Source organism: Vigna unguiculata, chromosome 8 (genome assembly GCF_004118075.2).
Source record: "Vigna unguiculata cultivar IT97K-499-35 chromosome 8, ASM411807v1, whole genome shotgun sequence".
Lineage (NCBI taxonomy): Eukaryota > Viridiplantae > Streptophyta > Magnoliopsida > Fabales > Fabaceae > Vigna > Vigna unguiculata.
The window spans coordinates 18,390,647-18,409,201 of NC_040286.1; the positions used below are offsets into that span (position 1 = coordinate 18,390,647).

Sequence of the window (18,555 nt, forward strand, 5' to 3'; positions counted from 1 at the left end):
AAGCTACATCTTTCTTTGGCATGTTACAATGTATATATACTTTATTTTCTTCCTCTACAAAAAAGTGGAAAATTTTACAAGACCATATACATAGTTTAACTCTTAAATCATTGTCACAAACACGTTGGGAAACCTGTATTGAGAGTGCGAAAGCTATAAGATTTAAAACTTCACAAATAAGAGATTATTTATTTGAATTAACTTAAGCTAGTGATGATCCTAAAATAAAAAGTGAAGTTGATTGCTTAGCAACTTATGAGCTAGAAAACTGAGTTTTTGTTAAGGATGAATATTTGGTGTGACATTTTATTTGCAATTAACCCAGTTAGTAAGAATTTACAATCAAAAGATATGTGCATTGATGAAGCTATTGAATAGTTAAAAGGTCTTATTTCATTTTTTGAAAAGTACAAACAAAATGGATTTGAAAATGAATTGATATCTACCAAGGAATTGCTTTTGAAATGAATATAGAACCTAGGTTTCATGAAAAATGTATTAGACACAGAAAGAAACAATTTGATGAAATAATCTTGCACAAAAAAGGGCTGGAAAAATAAATTTTATGTTAGTTGTGTGATGTATGCTCGAAATTTGTTCATACCTTTAAAACCAGGTTGTACTTTTACTCAGAAGACTAGGGAGAGTCGAGTAAAAGTAGTTGTTATTTTACCCTTAAGACCTTGGAGAGTCGGGTAAAAATGGAATTTTGAGTTACTGTAAGACTTTGATATAAGCTTAGTAACAATGTCCTTGTTAGGTTTGGTTGAGCAGGCAAGGAATGTTGCTTGGGAGGCTTAGGAAAAGTTATGCTCTTACCATGTTTTGGTGAACAGGTAAGGGTGAGACTCTTGTCGGGTTTTGTTGACCAGACAGGAGTTATGTTTGTGAGACTCAGGGGAAGCAACATTCTTACTGGGTTTTGGTGAACAGGTAAGTGGTGGACTCTTGTCGGGTTTTGATGAGCAAGCAAGGGTGGTTGGTGTAAGTATCATGGTAAGCAACATCCTTATCGAGTTTTGGTGAGTACGTAAGGGTGATTGTTTTTCTAGGCTTTGGTGAGCAAGCAAGAGTTGTTGCTTACGGGTCTTAATGGAAGTAACGCTCTCACCCATTTCCCTGTTTCAAGGGCTCGCCTAAGCGAAGCCTACTCGCTTGAGTTAGTGTAGTCTTGCCTAAGTGAGATGGGCTAGCTTGAGCGAGACCTCGACGTGCCCACTGTTATAATCTCACCCAAGCGAGACCTGGCAGCTTGAGCGAGGGGTTTCACTCGCCTGAGCGAGGGCTCCTTCGTTTGAGCGAGATTGATGGTGTTGATTGGATAAGTGTGTGCTTTCAAATGTTTGGTTGGTGTGCTAGTTTACAAAGTCACGTAAGATGCCTTGTATGTATTATATATGACGAAATGGGGATGAAATGGATGAGTTTGGCATGATCTTAGTATGGAATATGATTGAATGGTTGGTTATAAATGTTAACATGGAATTGGTATGAATAATGATTTATGTTGGTTGGAGGAACATGATGTTGGTGTGGTCAGGATGTAATTCCACGATAGTTTTGTGGTGGTGCCTAATTTGATCAGGACGTAATTCCATGAAATCTCTAGGTGAGATCTCATGGTGGTGCCTCATTGGTCAGGATGTAATTCCACGTTGGTTGTGTGGTGATGCCTCATGGTCAGGACGTAATTTCATGACCCCTGTTAGTGGGAGCTCATGGTGGTGCCTCATACTTAGGACGTAATTCCACGAAGTTCGTGGTGGTGCCTCATTATATAATTTAGTAAGGATTCAAGGTAAGGATTGCATTGTGACACTTTAAAGAGCTAGTTAGTCTCACGTAGAGCGTACTGACTCAAGTGGTGAGAGTAGCAGGAGACAAAAATACTTTTAAATATGTACGTTCCCAATCCAACACGAATATGCTATGGCCCAACAAGACCCGTCTAGCTTTTCTAAGCTAAAGTGGCTAGAAGATATCCTAAAATATATTTCTTTGGTGCAAATACTTATATATTGATAATATATATGAATAAATGTCGCTAGTTTAATTACCTCTTGATATTTCTTAATACTATATATTTTTAAAATATTTTATTTATCAAGCAATCGTATCACATTATTATTAATTATTTTAGTCCTGCCGTAAAAGATGAATTTTATAACATACCTATTCACAGTAGTTTTCGCATAGGCACGGTCTTCCAATAACCCTCCCATATAAAATTTATTATAAATTATATTAAATGTCATTGTTTTTTATTTATAGAATAAATTAAATTGACCATTTCTTAGATTTTAAAAATTAATATTTATTATAACCGTTCTTATTTCTTATAAGACTACACATTTTAACCTTTTTAAACAATTAAAAAGATTAATATAATACATAACTAATGGAAATATAATACTTTTTTAAAACAATTAAATTATATTTGTAAAAGTAAAATAAGTAAAATGCATTTGTATAATTTCATAGAGAAAGTATTTTAAAATTAAATTACATTTAAATATATAAATACAAAAATGTGTACCTATAAGCGTAGCAGTCCCCAAATATATATACCTACTGTGCAGTTGAGTTTGGTTCTAGACTTGGTACCAATTTGGATAGAAGCAAAAAGAGTTAAAAGTTTGAAGCACGTTTTGGAAAAGAAAATGAAGATAGAGGAGAATATTTTAGGGATAATTGAAAGTGCAGGTTCATTTTTGGACGATGATGGCAAGCCTAAAAGAACAGGTTTGTTTCTCAATCCAAATCTTTTTCATGCAAATCCCTTAGTTTTAAATTAAAATTAAATTACTTTAGTTTTAAATTAAATTCTTGACATTGATTATGGCAAACCAACAGACATGTTTTTGTTTCCTTGTCCAAATTATCAGAATGTGATTATTTTCTGTTCTTATTCCACAAATTGTTATTAGCTTCAGCATTTCCTGTTAACGCTCTTTTAATTTTGAAAAAGAAAAAAATCATTGTGTGCATTCTAAAAATTAATATTAAGAAACTTTCATTCACCTTGGTTTAGATTTTGTTAGATTGGTTCATAAAACCTTCAAAGTTGTTCTACATTTGAATAATGGTTCAACTTCATATCTACACGTTACATTTAGTGACTAATTTTAGTTAAACTTTTGTAGAGTGTATTACTAAAATAATTTATTTTTGTAACTATTTTTTTAATATACATACATTATTTTGCAAATTTACCCAGTATAAATTGATTTTGTTATGGTAGAAAAACTACTTAAAATTAATCTTCTGTAAATAAATTAGAAAAATTCTTGGTAGGAAAAAGAAAAATTAATTTGAAATAAGAACCTTTTTACGATTAAAAAATAATTTTAATAATTAAGTCTAAACCAAATGTCTGGTGTATATGTCTTGGTTTACATATATAGATTCAAAGCCAGGTCAATTGAAACGGTAGCATTTACGTTGTGGTAAATGATAAGTCTGTTTTGTTTTATAAAATTTATTTATTTTGAAAATTTATATTGATGATACTGTTTTCTATTCATGGATAAAATAAATTCTTTTACACTAATAATATTACATCAAACTTAAACGTTATCTACAGTTTGACGAATTTTAGTTTTTATAGAAAGTTAACCTTATATATATTATTTTATAACTTTAAATTGTTAAAAGTTCAATAAATAATTAAAGAATATGGTCAGATATAACATTATTAAATGTTTTTATCTAATATATTAAATATTTTAATTAATTAAGACATTTACAATAACTGTTTTCCCATAAATATAATTTAAAATCATAAACGCGAAATACGATTTTGGGGTAATTGATACAACATTTCACGCTCTTCCTCTATTCTAAAACTGATTAATGTTTTCAACTATCACTGAAAATACCTTTTTTACTCTGTCATCATTAAAAACTTTAATTATTTTAAAATTTCATATGAAATAATCTTAAAGATAGTTCTTTTATGAAGTAATATAATTGTTTTACAACATAGGAAATATTAAATAATCACTCCTCGGTTACTTTAAAATTATTCTTATTAATAAATTTTTAATCGTCTTTTTAAATTTGAAGATTAAATAATTTTTTAATTGTAGTTATTATTTTTTATCATGGAGGTTAAACATTAAACTGAAATAAAGAAACTAAAAACATGTAAAAATTAAATATTTTTTTGAACATTTATTCCACAGGTGAAAGTAAGTAAATTAGGCTCTAACTCCTGTGATTATAATTTCAAACTATATTAATGACATGCAATGCACATTAAATATATAAAAGTCCTTTTTCACATCTTACTAAACTGAATGATCTCTTTTTCTTTTCTTTGACTGTTGGAACTTTGAGTTTTGTTTTTGAAAGTTTGACTCTGTTAATTAGTCTGAGGACCATGAGAATCAGTGTCACTAATTAATAAAGGTTCTTAAACAACTCATTTTCTGATTAAATATTTTTATTCTATCCATATTCATCAACGGACAGAGATAGAGTTTCCTGTGTTTTTCCAAAGCACTTCTTTAAGAAAATAGTTAATAAGTTTCTGCTTACTTTTTTATGTTTTCATTGAATAAATGGATTAGAAGCATGTACATGAATATCTATTATTTTTCATATAATGACTCATCAAAAGAATACAAAATTTGGATTTACTTCGTGAATAGAACATAGTTGCATGCATTTGAATAGTTGGGTGTCACTCCAAACTTTTTAGATTTTGTGTTCGACCTTGTTTCTAATAGCGATGCTTCAAGGGTTTTTTTTTTTTTCATTTTTATAGTACTAAATTCCTTTGCCACAGTGATTTAGACAATATGTTTTTGTGTTGCTTTATGATGTTTTTTTTTTTTAACTTAGCTATTTTGTCCCTCTTATATAATATATAATGGCATTAGTTAAACTCCACAACAAGACTTAATTCAATAAACTTCGTTTTAAGCATGAAGTGAAAAGGTGACAAAAAAAGGGAAGGTGATTGTTGAGGATGTTCTGCCAGTGCAAAAGCCATGTCAATCTAATTATTTTAATTTCATTAAATGACCAAATTTTTTTTTCCAATTAACAGTCTAGTTAATATAGATGATCCCAAAAGTTAGAGACAAGAATATTTTTAAAATAGTGGAATACAATTAAGGTATAAAAATTTTATACTTAAATTTACTAAACATCATTATTTAAATTAAGATATGAAATTTTTTTTATATTTAAATTTACTAAACATTATATGTGGTTCACTTGATTTAGAGTACAACAACAACTGTACTGAAATTGACAAACTATTCACAGCTAAAGCAAAAGATGAAATAAGTTTGATTACTTCAAAGTTTCCCTTGCTGTTAAGTAGTCATACAAACTTTCCAAGATAAAACTAGAGTTTAATTAAATTAAGGATGACGTAATCTAACTTGTTGAACATTTTTTTAGGTTGTGTCGTTATTTCATTTAACACTAATTTCATATAGATCTTTAGGGTTAAAAATAACTAGACAGTGTGTAATACACACACAACCATTGCTTGTAATTGTTCTTGTGAAAACAAATAAGAGATATTAGAAAACACAAATAATGTCTTACCTCAATCCTTGACCCTTCGAGTCGGCTTTTTCTTGACTTGTACATATTATCTCTTAACGTAGGCGGTCTGGACCCTTAGGGGTTACCTGCGGAAAGGGGTCTGACGATCAAGTCAGCAAAAAGGCTCTCAAAAGTCAAATATCAGATTAGGGAATTAATGAAAACATAACTTTAATTGTTGGGTCCACTCGTATTAGAATAATTAATTATGTCTTGCCACCTTTATAGACTGAACCAGTATTTGGATCGTAGATGGGCCTAGGCTTGGCCCAAACCTTGTGTTTGCGTTTGTTGGTACTAGGGACCCTTGTTTGCGACATTCTAAGTTTGGGTTTATTGGCTTAACAAGTATTGTTCTTTGCAATACGCGGCCTGGGCCGCTATATGGTTCTGCTTGACTGATTACCTATGTACTAGTTTTTATTTGTGGGACTATGTCTAGGTAGACTTGTCCGTGTAGTTGCCTTAGTCCACCTAGGTATAGTACACTAATTAATCTATTTTTTATATATTAAATTGTTTAATATCAATATTAATGAATGGTTCAGATTTTTTTTTCTATTACCGATAAGGTTTATTAGATTTGGAAGTGTTTTGCCTGATTGATTTGTAAACTTTTTTTTTTAAATCTTAGCTTCGTGTAAGCTCCAATAAGAATAAGTTATGATTCCCTCACACATTGCTAATATGGTCATTACTATGTGAGTTTTGAATACATGAACTTTAAATATGATAATAGAACCCTTAATCAAGGTTTCACTCTATTCATCACCAAGTCCAAATGGTTTAAACTAAATATTATAAGTTTGATTAATCTAAAACTGTAATATTTCTCTTCTAAATAATCCTCTTAGAAGAGGGATCACGTATGATACTAGGAGGATATAAGAATTTAAGTATGATCGTTGTTGTTGGAAGTCCTACATGAAGGCAATTTCGTAATATATAAGTGAGGTGCAAATCTTACCGTACAAGTCAATTTTATGGGATTGAGTTAGACTTAAAACTCATTTCTAACATGATATCATAACCAAGTTTTGAGGGGAAGCGTTTAAATCATAAGATTTTATATTAAAAATGGTATCCGACATCTTATATAAACAACTCATACATCATAAGTAATCAATGTCCCCGGTCAAAAAAATTTTTTTCTTACCTTTTGTTTTCTATCTTTTATATTTTCAAGAATTTTTGTGCGTATGTTGAGACAGTTATACAGTTGTTACTGCATATAGTGACAGTTTAAGTTTGATTGAGAATAAGCAGGGACAACATGGACAGCAAGTGCACATATAATAACAACAGTGGTTGGTGCTGGAGTGTTGTCTATAGCTTGGGCCATGTCTCAATTGGGATGGATTATAGGCATATTCTCAATCTTGCTCTTTGCAATTGTCAACCTCTTTACTTCAAGTCTTCTAGCAGACTGTTATAGATCACCAGATCCTGTCACTGGCAAGAGGAATCATGTTTACATGGATGCTGTCAGAAACATCTTGGGTATGTCTACCTTGTAATTCTCATATATATAATTAAATTCCAAAGCTCAATTCTAATTGCAATTTATTTGTCAAACAATAGGTGGTAAAATGCCTATGATATGTGCACTCATCCAGTACACCAACCTTCTTGCAGCAGGGGTTGGTTACACAATAACTACAGCCCTAAGTATGGTGTAAGTTCTCTCTTTTTCTCATGTCACTTGAATGGCTTGTAGAATGGTAGAAAACAGTGATTTATCATATTACGTGATATGTTAAAGGAGTAATAAATAAGATTGATTTAAATATAGGTAGTAATTTTTGTTTTAAGTTTTTTTTAAAATTCAGTTTTTTTTTTTTGTCTCTGATCAGGTATTTTGACCTCAACTCTCTTAAATAAAAATCTAGTAATGTGACTACTTGAAGTGTGTTTGAAAATCCATTACAGGCTTGTGAATGAAAAAAAAAAATCCATTTTCCAAAATAACCGGAAAAAAAGTACATATATATAGTTAAAAACACTACTTGTTATATTTTACGAAAGAGTATGCAAACAAACTGTTTCGTTAATAGTCCCATTTTTCAGCTTAATAAAACTCATTTGTTGCTAATGGGTTAGATGCTAAGAAGAGTTTAGAAGTAAGACCCGTTAATCCATTCATCACTGAATCAATGCAACATGGTTTTCCTCAAGATTCAAAACTAAGATGGTTCGTTGTTGGAAACTAGAGACAAATTATATGACTTGTGACTTGTGAGTAGAAAAAATATGTTACCACATGAGAATAATTTGCTAGAGTATAAGAAGGGCTAGCATCGTAGAAATCAAAGAAATATACGAAGAAGTAGATTGTGTATTAGTGATTGAGTAGAAATTATTATAAGAGATGTATTATATAATTCACAAAGATAATTCTAAAAATCAAAGTAAATGGGTTTAAAACATAGGCTTATGCTAATATCTCCTCAAACTCATAATGTTATGGTTAAATATATTGAGAGTTTGTAAAATAAAAAATGAAAACGTAAAATGGAGTGCGATTTGATAAATATATCTGTAATATGTAAAGTCGAAGGAACAAATGTTAAAACTATAGTGCCAAGTTGAAGATGATAACGAGTAAAATGACAATCTGTTTCATTATGTTTGGTTTGCTCATGAAAGTAGGGTTGCGAGCAATATGAATAACACTTTTATTGTCACAACACTAGTGGAAAATGAGCTTATTATGACAGGTAAAACAAGCTTATTATAAGAGGTATTATGGCCTCATAGTTGTAGGATTCATAGAAAATCCACACTTTTTATAATGTCGCAGAAACCTATCATAGTAAGTCAGACTTAGTATGATAGGTGTTCGATTAACATTCATATAAGTCTAACTCACAACCGCACAAGATGACGATGTTGGAACAATTAGTGAACTTACTATGACAATTTTTTGTAAAACTTGTCATAATAAGTCGAACTTATTTAGACAGGTAATGCAAAGTACATCATAGCAAGTCTAGATTACTATGACAGGTAATGCAAAGTACGTCATAGTAAGTCAGATTTTCTTTATGATTTTTTTTGTTTTACCATTTTCCTCTCCATTCAATTCACATGCAAATAAATTTCATATCACCAGACCAAACAATTCCAAACCATACCAATTCCACACAGTTAATTTGTCTAACAAACTCAAAAATTGAAATTGTATATAATAAACCTACAACCTCGATAACTTTTACAAATACTCTCAAAAAGATTGTAAAGTACTATAAAACTAAGATTTCTACAAGTTATCAGCAACATTCAAAAGAAAGGAAACCCACTTGGTTCTAATTTCTTCCACCTATCTACCTTCCAATGGGGATGAATCATTAAATATCTACAAAAATCATAATGAAGTTAAACAATATTGTAATTAAAAATTACATAAGTATTTAGTCAATTTTTTATTACCTTATTCCATTAGTCAATAATGTTTGTACATATAATCGTGTGCATGTGTTTCATGACGTAATACCCACACTCATAACTCCCCAATGGACGTCGACACTACAAATCAAATACAAATAATTATAATATGTTTTATATTAGAACTTAAATGGTAGTCAGACATATAAATTACGTTAGGTGCAATTATTTGCATCATCTTCCTAGATACAGATGGAATACCCCACAACCTTGAATGAGCTTCCAAAGACCTACAAAAAGTAAACATTCATTAAATCATATTAATCATATTGGAAGGAAATAAAATAGAACAAAAAACTTACACCTCTAATATATTTTTGATGGACAATGTGTTAGCTTTCTTAAGCAAGGAACACAAGAGAACCACAAGAGAATGATTAGGAAGAATTACTAGCAACTCCCAATGACCCCTACAAGTTGGAATAATATTAATAAAAATAAGTTCTAAATTAGTTACCTATAATTCAAGAATTGTGTACTTATGCAAGTAAGGTGCTAAGTACACCTCTTTGTCGGCTTTTTCAAATATCATTGTTAATTATTTTTGCACCTCCTCTGATCTATTTCCTACATTCTGAATGATAATAGGGTCAAGAAATCCATAAATATTAGCATTATTCTTCTTGATGCATAGGTGATGCAAATACCTTAAATATCAACAAATAATGTTAGAATAAATTATTGAATACAATACTGAACTATTTTTATGGTTAATGAAGGCTTACTTACAAATTTAAAACTTGTAGAACTATTATGGATAAGAGATCATTACCAATCACAATTTCACAAATATCCTTATGACATACAAAAAAGAGGTGGCACCAGTCTTGCCTGTCAATTCAGGAGGCATATCTAACTAGAAAATTTTATTCCCTATTGTCACTACTGTTGCACCGAGTTGTTGGAGAGGAGATAATTATGGTTGTGGAGGTGTAACAATGTTTGCATTCTTAGAACCCTCCTAAATTTAAATAAAATTATTAGAATAATATATCCATCCAATTACAACAAATACGTACATAAATAAAGCAAATATGAAAACCAATACTTACTAAAATTGGCTTTGCCAATCTGGCTGGCCAAATGATAAAATTCTCTAGAGCTTGCCCCATTGTTTCAACCTCCTCAGTGGGTACATGAACGTTAGTGGAAGAATCTTTAACATCTACAACCACCACTCGCATCATATCATATTTAATAGTCTGATGGTGGATGGTCTTTCCTAAATTATATATTTTACCTAAAACAAAAAAAATAGATGATAATAAACAAAATATAAAGAAAAATTATATAATTGGAATAAGATTTACCTAAGACCACCAAACTGTTGAGGGGAGTCATCAACATATAGTTCACAATCAATAAGATCATCAATATCATCCCCTGATTCTTTAGGAAAGGATAATAGGAAGAACCAAGAATATAAACTTGGATATGATTGAACATAATTGAATCTCAAATAACATACACGATACTTCTTTAACAATATATGTTTTAGTCTTTATATACACCATTCTTTTATGTTTTCCTTCCTATATATATCTCCATTTTGTATTGATTTTACACAATAAAAAACTAACAAGAGATACCATCAAAGTAGAGACTAAAACAAATAATTTGTAGACATAAAAATGAATTAGAAAAGTGAGAAAAAGCTAGGCGAATTAAAGTTAAAATCATAATTTCCACAAAAAATTTCAAATAAGAAAAACAAGCAAACCAATTATTAAGGATGCTAATGTTAGTTCCTACTTATACCATTAATGAACAAAACCATATCTAACATTTCCCTATCTCCAAACCATGAACAAAAAAACTTGGAATGAATCGAAAACCAACCAAATTAAAGCATTAAACCAAACACAAGCATGGTATGACTTTAAACCATTACAACCCAAGATAAGCATTCATTCCCTTAGAACATTTCAACCAATCTAGAAACACCTTTAAGATGAAATATGATGCCAACACAAAATAACAGTGACATCACACATTAAAATGTCAAAGCATCTCTCACTCACTCCAAAGTAGAACCATGGCCTAACATACATGCACAAACTAAGTGAAGGAAAGAGAGAAAACATGTCCAAACGGTGGCAGAATCACTAGTGCAGCAACCAGGGCAAACAACAGCGAACGACGCGACGAATGACGCAACGAACGACGTGATGAATGGCACAACCAATGGAGTGGCAAACTATGCAACGAACGATGCAAAAAATGGCTTCGTCGAAGGCAGATGAACGGAGACAACGAAGGCAATGTGACTATTTGAGAAAGAAGGCAGACTTCTTGAGAAAGAATGAAGATGAGAAAGAGAAATGAGGGAAGGGGAAAATTTGGGATTTAAAGATACTATGATTGTTCTCCCAAAATTTGTCATAATATATTTTTAACATAATTTCAATTTTTCCACCGTGCCTATTTACTATGATAGGTTAATTGCACCTGTCATAATAAGTTTTCCCTTTTCACTTATTATGACATATCCCTTTTTACCAATCATAATAATTGTTATTTTTATTACAAAAATGTCACCGGTCAACTTATTATGACAGGTGGCTTATACTTGTCATAATAAGTCATCGTAGATTCTCCTTTTTTCACTAGTGCAATGTAGAGGCATAGGATCTTTCAAATAGACATTCATATCTGCAAGTAACCAACACAGCCAAATAATCTTATAGATAGTCAAAGTCATGGCATGATACTTCTATGGACGATCGAGATGTAACATCTTGTTTCTTACTCTTCAATTATATAAGTGAATCATAAAGAAAAATACACCCTTAAGTAGTGGATTTCTGATCATTAGAACCATCATTCGAATCTACATCACAATAGGTACGCAAGTCGAAAGATGACGTAGAAGAAAACAAAAGAGAATGAAATTGAGTGCTCCAAAGTTACTCAGGAATACGAAGAATAACACCCCAATGAAATGTTGTTGGAGTTGAAACAAACATACTACCAACATGAACAACATGTGAAATGTTTAGAGGAGTCATAGTAAGATAAACTAGACTCCCAACAATAGTACAATATAAAATAGAATAAGTCAAAGGAACATCTTTTGATGGGAAATATCGTACACTTGTCTCAAGAGGAGTATCAACAATCTTATTGTCAGTAGCCTGAGCACATTCAAATAGGTCAGTAATATACTTGAACTGAGACAGAAGATGACCTTTGGAAGAAGAAGCAACCTCAATACCCAAAAGGTAACGCAATACACCAAAATATTTCATAGAAAAATGATGGAATAATGTAGTTTTTAAAGATGTAATTTCATCAAAATCATCATCAGTAATAATCATATCACCAACATATAAGGATAGCCAAATACGTCTTGCATTGGTTTTTTGGACAAATAAAGCAAAATCATGATGACTAACAACAAAACTAAGAGAAACAATTACTATAGAACTCTTTTGAAACCAAGCACGAGGTGCTTGTTTAAGACCATAAAGGGATTTTTGAAGTTTGCAAACTTCACTAGATTTGTGAGAGACACCTGATGGTTGAGTCATGTAGACTTCTTCGTGTAGATACCCATTCAAAAAGGCATTGTTCACATTCATTTATAAATTCTTCCATTGAAAAATAGAAGCGACAACAATCAAGGTACAAAACAATAGTCATCTTTGCCATAGGAGACAATGTTTCTTCATAATCCAACTCATACTCTTGGTTATATCCTTTAGCAACAAGTTTAGCTTTATATCTTTCAACTTAGCCATCTAATTTTGTCTTAATTTTGTATACCCACCTAGATCCAACAAGACATTTTCTGGTGGCAATGGAACTAGATCCCATGTATGAGTCTAATGTAGAGTAGTAAGTTCCTCAGCCATAACATTTTGCCAAAGTGGATCATGGACAGTCTCTCTATAGGATGAAGGCTCATGAAGACGATAAATAAAGGCAATAAAAGCAACAAATGAACTAGAATAAGAGGACTGAACAAAATCTGGTAGTTGAATAAATTTATAATTATGACTATATCAAACATGTGACAAAGGAACCATAACCTCAGGAGATGATTGAGTAGGCACAGTAAAGGAATCAACAAGTACAACCTCTAGTGTAGTGTCTATAATTGGATCTAAGACATGTTTTGGATTTGGTACAAAAGTAAGAGTAGTGTAATCAATATCAAAAGGATCAATTTTAATTACATCAGATGTAGTCAAATAATGTGAGCTAGCTGGAATAGAAAAGAATGGAATATGTTTTAAAATCACATCAGGACGTAGACATACAATTTTTGACTAATTGGATCAAAGCAACAATATCCCTTTTTACCAAGACTATATCCCAAAAGGACACACGAAGCAGACTTAGTTGATCTAAGACATGTTTTGGATTTGGTACAGAAGTAGGTGTAATGTAATCAATATCAAAAGGATCAATTTTAATTACATCAGATGTAGTCAAATAATGTGAGCTAGCTAGAATAGAAAGTAATGGAATATGTTTTAAAAATACAACAGGACGTATACATACAATTTTTGACTAACTAGATCAAAACAACGATATCCCTTTTTACCAAGACCATATCCCAAAAAGACACACGAAGTAGACTTAGTTGATAATTTAGTACACTCAACATGTGGTTTTAGAACAAAACAGGTACATCCAAATACACACAAAGCAAAGTTATCAAGTGCATGACCATACAAATATTCAAAATGAGACAAACCATAATTATGTGTAGTCGGGATTCGATTTACAACATGAGTTGTTGTAACGATAGCTTCTCCCCAGAAGACACTTGGAACATTAGTAAATAACAAGAATGAGCTTGCAATCCCAACAAGATGACAATGTTTCCTTTCAGTAATGCCATTTTGTATAGGAGTGTTGATGCAAGAGGTTTGATGTATAGCTCCATTAGAGGAAAGTAAAGTGGTAAAATCATTAAAACTATATTCACCCCCCAAGTCACAACAAAAAGGTTTTTATGGTAGCAAAATGTTGGGTCTTTACAAGAGCATTAAAACTTTTAGAAATTGTGAGAAAATCAAACTAATGTTTCATAAGATAGATCCAAGTGAAACAAGCAAAACCATCAATGCAATTAGAGACATAATATATAGAACCTCTTTTGGTGGATACAGAGGAAGGTCCTCACACATCAAAAGGCATAAGATCAAAAGCAGTAAGAGAAGAATAAATACTTTTATTAAAATGTAAAGAAAATTGTTTTTTCCAATTTATAACCACTACAATAAGAAATATCATGACTGTCCAAAGCACCCCAAGACTCTAGTAGACGCTAAAAACTTTAAACGAGATGTAGAAACATGACCCAAACAAGAATGACACAAATAAAAAAGGGAAGAAGAAGAAGATAAACAAAACGAAGATAAATCGACACTAGAGATTACAACTATTAACTCTTTGAACTAATTAAGGACATAGAGTCCACCTTACATTCGACCTATCTCAATCACCTTATGAGATGTGCGATCCTGTATAAAATATTCAAATAGAGAGAAATACACATTATATCCATATTCACATATTTTTGCAACATAAGCAAGATTCATAGCAAGACCATGTATGTAGTAAACATCAAACAAAGACAAATGATGTGACAATGGTACCAATACCATATAATGAAACTGAATTACCGTTAGTAGTGGTAATTAATATGGGTGAGTTAGGTGATAACGAAACAAAAGAAGGCAAATGATGTGACATATGATTAGTGACACCTGAGTCAATGATCTATTTCCCAGAAGATATATTTGATGATGATGTACCTTCAAATTACAAGGCTATGTTGGCCTGCGACTAGGAAACAAGTCTAATTTCCTCTGCTAATAATTCATTAACAACATCATCAACAAAAGGGAGACGGTTACGATGCAAAATTGAACGACACAAACTTTCAAAATCATTACGCAAGATTATAAGAAATTGAACCAAATGTTGTGATTTCCTACGAGTAATATACGGTGCAAAAGCACTCAATTGTGTAGGCTCTGTCAAGGCAAGTTGATCTCACATGGTTGTCATGACACAATAAAAATCTTGAATGCTCATGTCATTTTTCTTCAGTGCACAAATATCTATCTCAAGTTGATACTGTTTGGTAAAATTAGATTGTGTATAAAATCAAGATAAGTGATCTCATACCTCCTTTGCAAATTTTTCCAATTGAGCGCTAATTTTTCCAATTGAGCGCTAATGTAGCTGAAGGATTAGATGAAATGCTAACACCATGGTTACTCAATAACTGATTAAAAAAATTACAATAATTTTGTAAGTTTAATTGGTGCATATTACAGGACAATACGAAAAATCAACTGTTTCCACCAGAATGGAATTGGAGCAGCCTGTCGTTTTTCGACTAATCCGTACATGATTGGTTTTGGAATTGTAGAAATCTTTGTGTCTCAAATCCCACACTTTCACAAGCTGTCTTGGCTCTCTGTCATAGCCGCGCTCACGTCTTTTGGTTATGCATTAATTGGTTCTGGACTATCTCTTGCTATAGTTTTCACAGGTTAATTCCCTACTTCTTATTCACTTTTTTTTTAAACATTTTAATGTAAAATTTTAAGGTTTAATGTATAATAGATTTTGTTTTTTTAATATCATTTAATTTTTATAGTTTTATTCGATGTAAAACTTTTAACTCGTGTTTAAATTTTTAACTCACGTTTAAATTTTTTTGTATTTATTTGAGGATTAATATCTGGCTAAACATGGATTGAACCAGGGAAAGGAAAGAGCACTTCTTTAATGTGGGGCAGCAACGTACAAAAACCAATACACAAGTTCTTGAATATTCTGATTGCACTTGGAAACCTTGCAACTGCTAACAGTTATTCACAAATTGTTATAGATATTCAGGTATTGATCTTACCCAAAAAAATATTGTTGTAAACTCAAGTCTTCTAAAACCACATTGGTTAAGAAATGACGAAATGATTTGTTTTGTTTTTGAGTGTACACTTTTATAATTAAACCTAACTTTTTATACACTTAAAAATTGTTAATTCATATTGAGACAGGATTCTTTGAAATCATCACCACCTGAAAATAAAGTGATGAAGAAGGCAAACAAGATAGGAATATCCACAATGACAATGTTGTTCTTGATATGTGGATGCTCTGGTTATGCTGCATTTGGTTCAGACACACCTGGTAACATCCTACTCAGCTCTGGCTTTAAAGAGCCTTTTTGGCTAATTGACTTAGCCAATGTCTTCATTGTTGTGCATCTGGTTGGAGCATATCAGGTTCCACATATTCCCTTTCATCTCTTGAAATATATTCAAAATATTTTCTTCACAAAGTTCATAGATATGTTTAGAGATCTATTTTCAACTCCATGTTTCACTATATTGATCTTGAATGAACACATTGTGGCAGGTTGTTGTCCAACCCATTTTTACTATAGTGGAAACATGTGCTAGACAAAGGTGGGAAAGGTCAAGTTTTGTTAATAAGGAATACCCTATGAGCATTGGAAAAATGAAGTTGAGGCTTAACTTGTTTAGGTTAGTTTGGAGGAGCATATTTGTGGTGGTATTGACTGTTATGGCTATGGCAATGCCCTTTTTCAATGAGATGCTTGCTCTTTTGGGGGCCATTGGGTTCTGGCCATTGACAATATATTTTCCAGTGGAGATGTACATTGCAAGAAAAAACATCAAAAAGGGAACCAAGTGGTTTGGACTTAAAACCTTGAGCTTCTCTTTCTTGCTTCTGTCTTTGGCCATAGCATGTGCCGCCATTCATGGCATCGATCATGCTCTTCACCAGTACAAGCCCTTCCAGTATGAAGCATAGCTGGCTACTAAGTTTTTTTTATGACAACTTTATGATCATGAATACAATGAACAAAATCAAAGGTGTGCAAAAAAATATTTATCAGTTTATTTTGTTTTATTTTGAAAGAGAATGCTTAGAAAAATAATAGGGTGAAGAGAGAAAAAAGAAATCAGTTTTTATTTCTAGAGTTCAGCCTCAAGCTTATATAAAACTAGTGTCTTTATTTCTTAGGTGGATTGAACTTAAGTCTCTTTTATATTGTTTTTCTTTCGATTATTTAATACTAATGTCTTTATTACTTACTTACATGGTTGAACTTAAGTATCTTTTATATTGTTTTTATTTCGATAAATTATCACGTTGAGAATTCCATCATGTATGTGTAAAAATATTTATTTTTTTATAATTATAATGTATGATACAAATATTTTTAAATAGATAAATTATATTTAATTTCACAGTTAATCATTGAAATTGATATATAAAACTATTTTTAGTTATTGAATAAATTTAAAAAATGAATTTCAATATTTAGATTAAAAAAATTGATAAATTGATAAATTGTATCAGATGGACTATTCCTGGGGTGAATGGAGCTCTTCGTAACTACAAGCAAATCCTTCAAATTTTGGTTTATTTATTTCATAAGGGTAGCTACAGTTAGTTGTGATTATAATGTGAAAACTTTCAGATAAATATTCTTAAGAATAAAATGAGATGAAAAGAAAAGAAAAATACGGCTGTGTTACTTTAAAATAAAAGTTTGAAATAAAAATTTAAAAGTAAAATAAGTACAATTTATTATAAAAATGAAGCTAATAAGAAATAGAAGAAGGAGAGGAAGAATAGAGAATGAGAGAATAGGGTGTAACTTTCTGCTGTGTATTATTATTGATAGGAAAAGTCTTATTTATAGATACAACATGTGATCCATAAAGGAAACAAATCAACTAGTTTAATACAAATATTTAAATAAAGAGTAATGAATCATATGACTATCAATCATATGAGTAAATGTATCAAATCAATGGACAATCATTAATTCATAACACTCTCCCTTGAGTGTCCATTGATAAGAGAATGTGTCTCGTTAAAACCTTAATTATATAAACTTCTTGATGTATAAAAAACACATTTGTTTAAATACTCAATTTGTAATCTCAAACAAAAATTTTGCCTTTTCAAGATCTTTCATCTCAAATTCTTTCTTTAAGCAATCAATTGCCTTTGTGAGCTCATTAGTAGTTCCAATGATGTTTATCTCATCTACATAAACAATAATTATGGCAAATTCATTTTTGGATCTTTTCATATAAATACAAGAACAAATAGGATCATATCTATATCCTTCTTTTAATAAGTAATCAATAAGACGGTTGTCATACATGTTCTGATTGCTTTAATCAATAAAAGGGCTTGTTCAATTTTGTTGAATAACCCTCTTTAGAATTTGCCTTGTTGGGCAAATAAAATCCTTTAGGGATTTTCATATAAATATGATTCTCAACAGAACCGTACAAATAAGTTGTAACATCATCCATTAGATGTAAATGCAAACCTTGTTGTGCAATTAGGATAATCAAATATTGCAATGTTGTTGCATCCAACACCAGAAAATATGTCTTTTCACAAATCAATATCAGATTTTTTGAAAAACATTGAGCAACCAATTGTGTTTTGTATCTAACAATTTCATCATTTTTAATTTGATTTTTGTGCAAAAATCCATATGTACTCAATAGGTTTGACACCTTCATGTGT

The 18,555-nt window shown here is 31.1% G+C and overlaps 1 protein-coding gene across 1 annotated transcript; it reads left to right on the forward strand.

Annotated features, from left to right (window-relative positions):
* Positions 1-2,528: 2,528 nt before the first annotated feature.
* Positions 2,529-16,812, forward strand: LOC114194960 (amino acid permease 8-like). Its single transcript, XM_028085361.1, has 7 exons — positions 2,529-2,742; positions 6,829-7,062; positions 7,144-7,237; positions 15,303-15,520; positions 15,737-15,870; positions 16,032-16,259; positions 16,393-16,812. The coding sequence occupies exons 1-7, from the start codon at positions 2,529-2,531 to the stop codon at positions 16,810-16,812; spliced, it is 1,542 nt and encodes a 513-aa protein (XP_027941162.1).
* Positions 16,813-18,555: the final 1,743 nt, after the last annotated feature.